The sequence below is a fragment of the Barbatula barbatula genome (assembly GCF_947034865.1).
Source record: "Barbatula barbatula genome assembly, chromosome: 22".
Lineage (NCBI taxonomy): Eukaryota > Metazoa > Chordata > Actinopteri > Cypriniformes > Nemacheilidae > Barbatula > Barbatula barbatula.
This window is the reverse complement of record NC_136785.1, coordinates 20,605,888-20,618,803: the sequence shown is the minus strand read 5'-3', so window position 1 is coordinate 20,618,803 and position 12,916 is coordinate 20,605,888. Positions and strand designations below refer to the sequence as shown.

The following is a 12,916-nucleotide window of genomic DNA, read 5'->3' as shown; positions in this document are numbered from 1 at the left end:
CCTGTTCGGACCACTAAGAGTACACTTAAACTCAGAGGAAGAGCGATCTGGCTGAACCCTCGGATGAAACGGCGGTAGAAATTGGCGAACCTCAGAATTTGAAGGACATCCTTGCAACTCTGGGGGGTCGGCCAATCTGCAACTGCTTCCACCTTGACGGGACCCATGCGAATACCCTGCGACATGATGAACCCCAGAAATGGAACCGACCGTGCATGAAACTCGCACTTCTCCACCCTGGCGAACAGATTCTCCTGTTTAACAGGCCAAATGGCATCACCCGATACTCGAAATGACCTGTGGGTGTGTTAAAGTGTTCCATTCATCCCCCTCTCTGATCTTGACTAGGTGATAAGCATTGTGTACCCTGCCGCAGTAACGACAAAGGCTGCGCCGCCTGGTTGCCCAGTGCAGACCGATCAAACACCTTCTGCAGCTCTTTGGAGAAATCCTCGAATGAGTTACAACACTCGTTCCTGTGGTCCCACGCAGCTGTTACCCACTCCCTGGCAGCGTCAGTCAGATGCATAATTACGAAGGCCACCTTGGACTGCTCGGTGGAAAAACAGGAAGGCTGCAACGAGAAGGTCAAGGAACACTGTGACAAGAACGGACAACACGAAGTAGGCTCACCAGCGTAAGGGGCCGGAAGAATGAGGCGAGGCTGCGTTTGATAAAGGATGGGTCTTTCCATCTCAACCGGTACTGCACTGGTTAAGGTAGCTGCCTGGTCAACCTGAGTTGCTGGGACATGGCGGTGATACCCTGCCGAATCTCTGCTACCTTCAGCTGCTGACAACCCAGTAACACTCCCGGTTTGGTGACAGAGAGACGAATGTCCGGATCTCCTGCTGAGTCCATTCTTGGTGGCGTTGTACTATCACGGGTGTGAAAAAGGACTCAGATGCTGGTGATTAAGGTAACTAAGGGTTTATTCAAACACTGTTGAATAATCCAGAACACAGGGAGACAGGGTACTCCTGTCCCGAAAACATAAAACAAAACAATAATTCAGAGAGGGCGAGTGTGCGTTGAGTCCCTCTGGTAGCAGAGGTAGCCGAATGGAAGAGAAACATCCACGTAGCTGCCAGCAGAGACATTTGCATAATTTAAGTTCCATAAAATAATAGTTTTAATTTAATAAGTAACCACGTTTAAATATATCATAATATATTTATATGTATGTGCATTTATTTTACTTTAAAATATGTGTATAAGCTGACTGGTTTATGTAGGCTTATATAGCGGAACTATTGTTTCTGAGGTTCGGTTGGTTCAGACGTTTATTGATGTTTTACCAGCATCGTAATATAGATATTCTCTGGTAGTAGGTAGCGCACATAGATATCGAATGCCGAGTTGACTTCGGCTCGTTTAGTATTTGGTAATGTCATTACATTTGTAAGTTCACCGAGAGTCACACAGAAGAGAGGTTGCCTCTGTTACCTGTTTTTTCACTTCCTTGGAGTTAACTCGGCCAATGAGGTATGCATTGTTAATTTAATGTGTAATTATAAATGTAATGCATAATGTACGACGGGTATTAACAGTCAATCTAACGTTGTGTTGCTTATTTATTAATGTGCTATTCTCTGTGAGAATATTCTTATTTCTGTAAGTTATGTGATTTTATGTTTAATTTAGTTCTCACGGCATGTTTTATGGCATCGCGGATGACTAATAAATGCCAGTAAACAAGAACGCATTGTGTCCGTGTCTGTTAACTGAAGGGAGCTACAGTGAGAACTCGACACGAGATGGAGACATGGTGGAGAAGATGATCCGCGCCTGCTGTTTGTCGACGGAGCTGCACGCACGTTTTACATTGAATGTGAGCATCAAAAGATAAGACTGTGCATACAATGTTAACATATTAAAGAAGACAGGCCAAGTCTGCCAGACAACAGGAAATGTGCTGTTCATCGCCTTAAGTGTTTGAGGAAGAGATTTGAAAAGGATAAACAGTACCATAAGGACTACTTAAGCTTTATGAACGAAACAATGATGCGTGGAGATGCTGAGAAAGTTCCTGAAGAAGAAATCAACAAGAGCCCTGCTTGGTACATCCCTCATCATGGGGTGTATCACCCCAGAAAAGACTTACCATCATAAGCATCGTCCAGAAGAAGAACTTCTCTGTAGAGATTCAAAGTCTTTAGGGTAAGGAGGAAATAATCAAAGGCAACCTGCAAAGGCTAAATCCTTTTGTGGATGGACCAGGCATCCTCAGGGTGGGAGGTAGATTAGAGCATGCTGCTCTGCACCGTCACATCAGGCATCCGGCAGTCTTACCAAAGACCAGTCACATTACCAAGTTACTGGTTACACACTACCATCTGCAAGTACAACACCAAGGACGTGGTATTACAATGAATGAGCTGAGGGCTAACGGGATCTGGATGCTTGGATGCAGTCATGCGGTGTCGTCCTACATCTACAAGTATGTCAAGTGTCGAAAGCTCAGAAGGCGTAAAGAAGAACAATGAATGGCAGACTTACCTCGTGAATGTATGGAGACAACGCCCCCCTTTACATATTGTGGGATGGATTGTTTCAGGCCATTCTACGTTAAAGATGGAAGGAGGGAAGTGAAGTGTTATGGCCTGCTATTCACTTGTCTGTGCTCTCATTGCTCTGCGTGGTAACGTTCGACAACTTCGTTCCGACCAGGGTACCAACTTTATTTGGCGCAAGACGTGAGTTCCTGGAAGCGGTTAAAGGAACTATTGTTTCTGAGGTTCGCTTTGGTTCAGACGTTTATTGATGTTACACCAGCATCGTAATATAGACATTCTCTGGTAGTAGGTAGCGCACATAGATATCGAATGCCGAGCTGACTTCGGCTCATTTAGTATTTGGTAATGTCATTTCTTTTGTGACTCTCGGTCCCTTGGAGTTAACGCGGACAAAGAGGTATGCATAGTTCTTTTAATGTGTAATTATCAATGTAAAGCATTATGTGTGACGGTTATTAACATTCAATCTAACATTGTCTTGCTTATTTATTAATGTGTTATTCTCTGTGAGAATATTCTTATGTGATTTTATGTTTAATTTAGTTCTCATGGCATGTTTGATGGCATCGAGAATGACTAATAAATGCCCGTAAACAAGAACGCCTTGTGTCAGGACTCGGGTTTGAACCCCCACTTGTTGTGTTTGTTTTCCGTTATTTTGTCGCACACATGTGGTCTGTCTCTGCCCCGCCCCCGTGTTTTGCACTTAGTGTCTGCGCACCAAGGAACTCCTTCTCACTAATCACACGTACATGCTTTTACTTTTCCGGTTAATCCTTCACTACTTATTCCTCACCAATTTTCCCACCAGTTTGTCTGATCTTTTGCTTTTTTAGCGTGGTTGACTACTAGGCTACAGGCTTCCCCTCCTCAGTTTAGTTTACTCTAGTCTTGTTATTGAAACTCTAGTCTTGTATTTGAAACTCTAGTCTTGTTATTGAAACTTTAGTCTTATTAAATCTCTCTAGACTTGCTATATTGCTCTAGTTTTGACCTCTTATCTCAGTTCTGATAATAGTCATTGGATTTACTCTCGTCATGGACGTAACCCTTGCTATGGACTATGCCCTTCCAGACGTCTAGTCTCCATCCGTGGATGACGGCGCACCTAGTCTGTGTGGTGGGACTTGCTATCTACTCGGTGTACACCATTCTTCCTTTCCTGACTCCAGAGCTGTTGACCCTCTGCACGGTGCATCAGTCACCATCGCTGGGAAACCTTCACCTCATCTAATCAGTGATCTTCTAGAGGTGTGAACTTTGCCCCGCTCCCCGGACATCGGGGACGCTTTCCCTCTTTCTTCGACTCACCACCGTTGTGACGGATGGAGGGACGCCTCGAAACTTACTCAGAAGAGCTCGCTTCTTGAATACAGATTATCCCTCTCACTCACATTCGAGAGGTTAAGAGACCCCATGTTCTGTGAACAGTAGGATCTAAGACTTTGCACGAACTTGTCATTCTCTTCAGCCATCCTCTCACCTTACGGGTCTGGACAGTGTTGTGTATAATTTTTCTTGGAAGTTTTTGGCCGAGCGCTCAAGCCTTTATTCTTGGGGTATTTAAGGATCCTTGTGGGTGGGTTCTGGCAGTCACCTCTGACTTTGTGACTTTGATGAATCTCTGTTGTCCTGATTACCTATTAAACCAACCATTTCTGAAACCCGCATCTGACTCAGAGTTCTGATCCTAATAGCCTTGTGTCCGTGTCTGTTAACTGAAGGGAGCTACAATCCAAACCGGCTTCAGCGAAACTAGTAGAGAGACACGGAACAAAAAACAGACCATAATCCACTTAGTTGAACAAGCAAGGAAGACAACGCCACAACATGTGAGGGAACACAGCGGCATAAATAAGGAGACCGGTAATGGGAAACAGGTGTGAGTAATGACAACCATAATTGGCTAAAACAGCGACCAGGCGGGACGGGAGTAGGGAATTTTAAAAGTAAATGAATAAACACAATACATAAATAATAAAAAATTGAAAAAAAGAAAAGCATGAAACAAACTTAACAGCTATAATATCCATTGTGCCTTCTTTATAATGAGAAGATGCGAGCAGCGGAAACCCCACAGAACTTCAAACAGTTGCGGGCATTCATGAGTCTAGAGGGGAATTATAGACACTTTATTAAAGACTTTGCCTGGATTGCATCACCCTTGAATTCAATTATGTGGGGAACATCAAAATGGCACACCCGACCAGCCACAGGTAAAGGAAGTCGGGGGGCCTAGGAAGATGCACATTACAGTGCATCCAAAACTTAAAAGACAGCCTTCTAAAAGATCATGCTGTGTCTCCCTTTACTGTCTTTAAAGGATAATAATCCATTGACTCATCTGAATACAGCAAACATAGGAGCAGTGGAGCAATAATGGGCAGAAACAAATTAATAGGACTTTATTGAGAGATGGTCCCTTATACACTCACCTGAAGGATTATTAGGAACACCATACTAATACTGTGTATGACCCCCTTTCGCCTTCAGAACTGCCTTAATTCTACGTGGCATTGATTCAACAAGGTGCTGAAAGCATTCTTTAGAAATGTTGGCCCATATTGATAGGATAGCATCTTGCAGTTGATGGAGATTTGTGGGATGCACATCCAGGGCACGAAGCTCCCGTTCCACCACATCCCAAAGATGCTCTATTGGGTTGAGATCTGGTGACTGTGGGGGCCATTTTAGTACAGTGAACTCATTGTCATGTTCAAGAAACCAATTTGAAATGATTCGAGCTTTGTGACATGGTGCATTATCCTGCTGGAAGTAGCCATCAGAGGATGGGAACATGGTGGTCATAAAGGGATGTATATGGTCAGAAACAATGCTCAGGTAGGCCGTGGCATTTAAACGATGCCCAATTAACACTAAGGGACCTAAAGTGTGCCAAGAAAACATCCCCCACACCATTACACCACCACCACCAGCCTGCACAGTGGTAACAAGGCATGATGGATCCATGTTCTCATTCTGTTTACGCCAAATTCTGACTCTACCATCTGAATGTCTCAACAGAAATAGAGACTCATCAGACACCAGGCAACATTTTTCCAGTCTTTAACTGTCCAATTTTAGTGAGCTTGTGCAAATTGTAGCCTCTTTTTCCTATTTGTAGTGGAGACGAGTGGTACCCGGCGTGGTCTTCTGATGTTGTAGCCCATCCGCCTCAAGGTTGTGCGTGTTGTGGTTTCACAAATGCTTTGCTGCATATCTTGTTTGTAACGAGTGGATATTTCAGTCAAAGTTGCTCTTCTAATCAGTCGGCCCATTCCCCTCTGACCTCTAGCATCAACAAGGCATTTTCGCCCACAGGACTGCCGCATACTGGATGTTTTTCCCTTTTCACTTTCCCTTTCTCAACTGCCATGTGATTGGTTGATTAGATAATTGCATTAATGAGAAATTGAACAGGTGTTCCTAATAATCCTTTAGGTGAGTGTATATACAGGTAAATGAGGAAATGAGGTAATGAGGTAATGTGTTAAAGCAAAGACACAGACACTTGGGTCTGTGGAAAGTCATGTGATATGTGATTCTGCTTAGTTCAGCAATACATGTCTTCCTCAAATCTGGGTACATCGTCTTCTAGAACATCATTAATAGTGGGAAACACAGAAAATCACAATTCTCAGTATAAATGGATATAGAACAGGATACGTTAATCAAAGCAGGATATAACAATTATAATTAACGAGGAGAGGGTCTAGAGAGAGGAAGAGAGGGGCACAGGATGCTATAAAATCTAACAATGACCACTTTAAGACAGAAAGTCTTACATGCAGTCCGGTGCTCTGTTAATAAGAAAGAAAACTATAATCCTTCAAGCAGTGATATTTGTTTGGGATAAGCCATATTTTTGTGTTAGCAAGCAAAAACATCACTCGACCAATAAAACTAAATTCAATGAATAAAATGTATATTCAAATTAAACATCATCCTCATCCTCCTCTTCTGCCTTTATATCTTCTTCCTCCAATATCTTTATTACTGATGCTTCATAAAAATTGTCAACATTCTCTCTTCAATACCTACTTCTACTTCTTCTAGCGGTAATTGAACAATCTGGTCCACAATGTCTTCACTAAACGGTATGAGAGCTTCGGTCACTGTACAGTCAGGGAAAGACTCACTAGATGGTATAGATAGGGCTCAACCTGTGCAGAGCACATGCCCATTTTGCCCTTACACTCTGAAGTGGTGGTGTTTTCCTCTTTATTAAATCAATGCTATTGGTCACTCTTTACGTCTGTCTGCCTGTTTTACAAATATTTAGCCAATGAAATGTTAAAAAGAGCTTGTGACTAGACACCAAAATCCACTAGGGGGCCCATAGGCTTCCATTGGATTTAACACTAAATTTGATCACAGAGTCTTTTTAAATTTTTTTTTCTTTTCCAATCAAAATACACAATGAAAGAATACAAAAGCACAGGAACATGTAAACAAAACAAGAAATTTTTGATGAATCTAGTCGAATCTAGTCGTATCTAGTCGAATCTAGTCGTATCTAGTCGTATCTAGTCGTATCTAGTCGAATCTAGTCGAATCTAGTGGAATCTAGTTGTATCTAGTCGTATCTAGTCGTATCTACTCGAATCTAGTCGAATCTAGTCGTATCTAGTCGAATCTAGTCGTATCTAGTCGTCGTGGCTCCAGAGTTTAGTGCACTCCCGGGTGTCTGCCACTCTTTACCACAGCGACGCCTCTCCGACTTCTGGTGATTCCAGCCAAGTGGATTAGTTCCAGTTTCAAGAGTTCCTGACTAGTGGATTTATTCCTACTTTGAGTGTTTCCTGCTTGGTGGAGTATTCTTGTGAATTTTGGCCTTGGGTTCTCCCCTCTGGGGGTTTCCAAACTACCAGCCCTACGGACTGCATCTTGAATTTTCTGGCCTCCGGTTACCTGGCTGTGGCGCTCAATCTAGTCTGGCCGTAAAACTGTAAGGACTGTGGAGGTTTGCAACCTCTGGGTTTTTTGTCCTTCAAGGACCAAGGGACTCTGCTACTTTCTTCTACCTGGTTATTCTCTGCTCCAGCAGTCTGTTTTTCAGTTATGTGACCTTCAATAAATCTGTCTGAACCCTGCACTTCACTCTTGAATACTTGAATTCACATCCAAAGTATAAGTATGGAAGTAAATGTAAGCGTTCCATATAGGCATTACTTATTTATGATACACACTGTTGTCATTCATGAATCAATTTAACTTCCTCCATACTTTATTTTATAAAACAATGATGAAATATGTATTCTAGAGCCTCAGACCTTTCCAACGATCTCTAGTTTGTCATTATTAGATCAGAATTTACACAAAGATATGGAAGAACACCAGTATTACGTTCTCTTTCGTGCTTGAATGAACAAAAACGATTATGCCTTAATGCAAATTTTGTTTAGTACGCAAGCGTCAGTTTTTTAATGTGATTTCTGTCACTAATGTAAATCTTAAAAACAAAGTTAAAGAAATGAGTGTGTTCTGTAGCTTAAATGAGTATTCTTCTGTATTTCATTTAGAATTTGGCAGTAAAGTGTTTAGAGAACGTCATTCAATTTCTTTATATTTCATATCTGTTAGACTACCTGTTATTAATAGTGAATACAACTAAAGCTTTTGAGACTATTTTGAATGATTTCATTTGTCATTAAGATGTGACCAATGGGGGAGGGGTGTGCCCTTTTTCAGTTTCAGCACATGCCCCAAAGTTCTGTGCAAGGCCCTAATACCTCTTGTGGCCAATTGAGTTTTATACAGTTTAAGGTATTGCACCAAAGCAGCAAACGCATTGCCTCTTTCAATCCTTCTTTTGACAAGACTATATATATATATATACGATGTCACACGAGTGAGCAGACCTGACTGACATGTTTTGCATGTGCTCCAAGTTTATAAGGTACTGGTCAATTATGTTCCACACCATATCCAAAGTGTGTGAGGTACAGTTGAAGCCACGTGCTGAATCTGCTATATTTGACGATAAGAATCTGACTCATTTACAACTAAACATTATAGCTTCTGCGTCATTATTGTCTCGCAGGCAAATTCTATTACACTGGAGATCCACTCACCCACTCAAAGCATCTCATTGGCTTAACGGTTTGATGCTATTTCTGATGAAATATTCAATTAGAGGTTCACATGTCTGGCAACCACCATCTTACTCTTCCACCATAAGTACACTTCCAGGGGAGTAAAGAAATGCACATTGTTGAAGAAACTTCCCTTCTGCATGCCTCTTATAGGTGACGTGCGTGCGTGCGTGTGCGCGTGGGAGGAGGGATGTGTCTGTCTGATTATTAGACAATAGAGACACACAGGAGGGAGGGGCTCAGCAGCTGTTCACCACATCTTCTTTGTTCACGTGACTGAATCTGTCTCTCGTTTTCACGTCGTAAACATGCACATTATTTATAACAAATAACTGCAGAAACCAACTGTGACCAGCAGACGTCTGGTTTTGAAAGCACGGTTCTTTTATCATCACTCCTTTTAGAAGATTCGATCCTTCAGATTCGCGAATCCGACTGAACGATTCGTTTTTAATGAGGATTAAAGCGATTCTCGAATGACACGCTCAATCCACGTATGACTGAATCGGACGACGTGTCCGATCCAAGAAGCAGTGACTGATATTGTCTTCTGAGCTCAAAAACAATTGCTGCTGAACAGTTTGAAAGAACCGAGTCGCGTGTTTCGGATCTTTCATCGACAAACACGCCGCTGACGCCTCCTGGTGGTTGAAATAACACACGACACCGAGGGAGGAGTCCGATCACATCACATCAGACTCTCACGGGCAGTTCGTTCAAGTGTGCGCAACACTGTTAACATCAGACTGAAACAAACCTCCTGAATCCAGAAGAAATCATGTCGTACCAGGGTAAAAGGAACATCCCGAAGATCACTGTAAGTTCATCATAGGATTGTAGGCGAACGGCTGTGATGTAATGCTTTGTGTCTGTAACACAACTGCGCGTCGGGCTGCACATATAACAGCTATTGTGGGATTGATAAGAATATTCGCTATTATATTATTCCGAACATGTGCTGTAAATGAAAGTGTAACAAATACATTCGGTGAAACTGGAGATCTTTTGCATGTTGTTTCGGCGTAACCCTCTCAGATCTGTTTTGATGTCTACTGCATAAATGCGACAATAGAAGATGTTTGATGTGAGCTGGTCGACTGCAGCAGCACTGAAGAAAATTACGCCCATAACGCCCCAGCACCCGACACAATCATCATCATTATCGTCATCATTCATAACTCGTGTTTATCGTGCTTATTGTGTATGATGAGGGTTGCAGAGTTTGCAGTTGTGTTGCTGCAGGGGTGTGTTGCTGAAGGCTTGTGTGTGTGATGGTGATGATGATGATGATGATGGTGCTTTGTCTGTCTTTGTGGTCCTGATGCTGCAACACTGCGCAGTCCCTCGCCCGTCACACACACAAACGCGCGCATCATTCCACATCTTTCTCACGCTTGAAGACTGAATATCCTCGCGAATCATGAGCAGTTGTGTAGAGTACAGTACACTAATGTGTGATGTGCAGAGAGACGAGGTGTGGCCTGCGCTCTCAACTCTCTGTGTGCTGTCACAATGGAAAATATTCTCCACTCATCCCTCAGTTTGTTAAAAAAGCAATCGGGTTAACTGCAGTGAACAAACAGTGAATGTGTGTATGAGGCGAGTGTTCTGGGCTGCTGTTTTTATTAATTCATATTTCTGTACAACATGTAACGTCGGGAGATGTACTTTAGTAGGAGGATGAATATCTGCTTCACTTGATTCATGTAAACAGGTCATTTCTGATCTCCACAACAGGAGATGAAAATCAGATATCCCTATTATTTAATCACATTATTGTTGACGTTTTTGTTTGTTTCTGTATTTGCAGTGCTCTGCCCAGTAGACGCTCAGAAGTGCATTCTTGTGAATAGTGAGGACTTTTTCATGTTGCATTACAGTCATCAATGTACATCACGTTCTGTCATGTTTATGAAGATCAGCTGATAGGATCGGACACTATATGTGAGATGTTGATGTAGTCGGTCGCTGTAGATTAGTTTAGTTTGGATCAGTTTCAGTGTTTGACCGCTTTAGATGAAGAATGGGTCATGAGCGTCTCTGGTAAATATTTTGGTTACCAGGCAACAAGATGACGGCTCTGGATGCTTACAGTCACCACGCCTTCATGTGCTTTAGCTCAGCATTCATACACACACCACTCTCTGTGTGACACGGTGTTTGTGTTTCTTGAAGAGCATTATTTTATAACACACATCATTGAGTTGTGAATTGTGTTTTGTTCGTGGTGTTCATGTGTTCAAACATTGCTGTGGATGTTCTGTTGCTCTGGCCTTTAACACACAGAAGGGTGTCAGTCATATTCATTCAGATTATGTTGATGTCCTGCTGTTTATATGAGTGATTCTCAGCACAAATGTTGATCTCTCTGATCATGTTTCACTCTTTCATGAAGTAATGGACGTTCATAAAGAGACTGCTTAATACTTTTGTCTGAATGAAGCGCTAATCTTTATGAGCTCAGTGATTTATACTTCTAGCATCTTTCATTCTGATACCTGAGTATGTTGACTTTGTTTGACAGTGTAATATATAAAGACAGATGGGCTTATTTTACGCTTCATGATACAAGTGGATGGAATAATGAAGTGTGAAATAGCACAAACACATAGATCATTTGTACATCAGACTTCTCAAATGAAATGAATAAGACTAGTGTATTGTCAAACTTGGTAAATGCACTTCAGTTTAACAAATAATTGATATGTATTCAAATACTAATAAAGCACAGTATTTAACATATGGAGTTCATCTGTATGCCGCTGTGTTCATGTAATCTAAATGAAGTTAGATCATCAAAGTCAAGTGCTGTTCAGTTTCTTCTGTGGTCATATTTATTCTCTTGGTGTTTTCTCAGAGCGAGAGGCTTCTCATTAAAGGTGGACGCATTGTGAATGATGATCAGTCTTTCTATGCAGACATCTATATGGAGGATGGAGTCATCAAGTAAGCTCTGAATACACACACACACGCACACACAGGCGCACACACACACACACACACACACTCTAACACACACGCAAACACGCACGCACACACACACACACACACACACAAACAAAAAACAACACACACACACACACACACACACACACACACACACTCTAACACACACGCAAACACGCACCCACACACACACACACACACACACACTAACACACACACACACGCAAACACGCACGCACACACACACACACACACACACACTAACACACACACACATGCAAACACACACACTAACACACACACACATTCACGCAAACACACACACTCACGCAAACACACACACACTAACACACACACACACACACTCAAACACAAACACACTCACGTAAACACACTCACGCACACACACACACACAAACACACTCACGTAAACACACTCACTCACTCACACACACACACACACAAACACACTCATTCAAATACACTCACGCACACACTAACACACTCACACACATACAAACACACTCACGCAAACACACACACTAACACACACACACAAACACACTCACGTAAACACACTCACGCACACACACACACACACACACACAGACAAAAACACTCACGTAAACACACTCACTCACTCACGCACACACACACACAAACACACTCATGCAAATACACTCACGGACACACTAACACGCGCACACACACACAAACACACTCACGCAAATACACTCACGCACACACACACTCACACACATACAAACACACACACGCAAACACACACACACTCACACACACACAAACACACTCACACACTAACACACTCACACACATACAAACACACACACGCAAACACACTCACGCACACACACACACACACAAACACACTCACGCAAATACACTCAAGCACACACTAACACACTCACTCATACAAACACACACACGCAAACACACTCACTCACACACTCACGCAAATACACTCACGCACACACTAACACACTCACACACTGCAAACACACACAAACATACTCACACACAAATACAGTCACGCACACACTGACACACACACATACAAACACACACGCAAACACACTCACGCAAATACACTCATGCACACACTAACACACTCACACACATACAAACACACACACTCACACACAAACACACTCACGCAAACACACTAACACACACACACAAACACTCACACACAAACACACTTTCGTAAACACACTCACGCACACACAAACACACTCACACACATACAAACACACACACGCAAACACACTCACGCAAATACAGTCACGCACACACTAACACACTCACACACATACAAACACACTCACGTAAACAAACTCA

The 12,916-nt window shown here is 42.4% G+C and overlaps 1 protein-coding gene across 1 annotated transcript in view; it reads left to right on the top strand.

The window, feature by feature from the left end:
- Positions 1–8,830: 8,830 nt before the first annotated feature.
- Positions 8,831–12,916, top strand: part of dpysl3 (dihydropyrimidinase like 3) — a 36,649-nt gene continuing 32,563 nt past the window's right edge. Inside the window, exons 1-2 of the mRNA XM_079487248.1 lie at positions 8,831–9,428; positions 11,469–11,557. Of these exons, the coding sequence (XP_079343374.1) occupies positions 9,390–9,428; positions 11,469–11,557 (128 nt within the window). The 5' untranslated portion in view covers positions 8,831–9,389. The remainder of the gene's footprint in view (positions 9,429–11,468; positions 11,558–12,916) is intronic.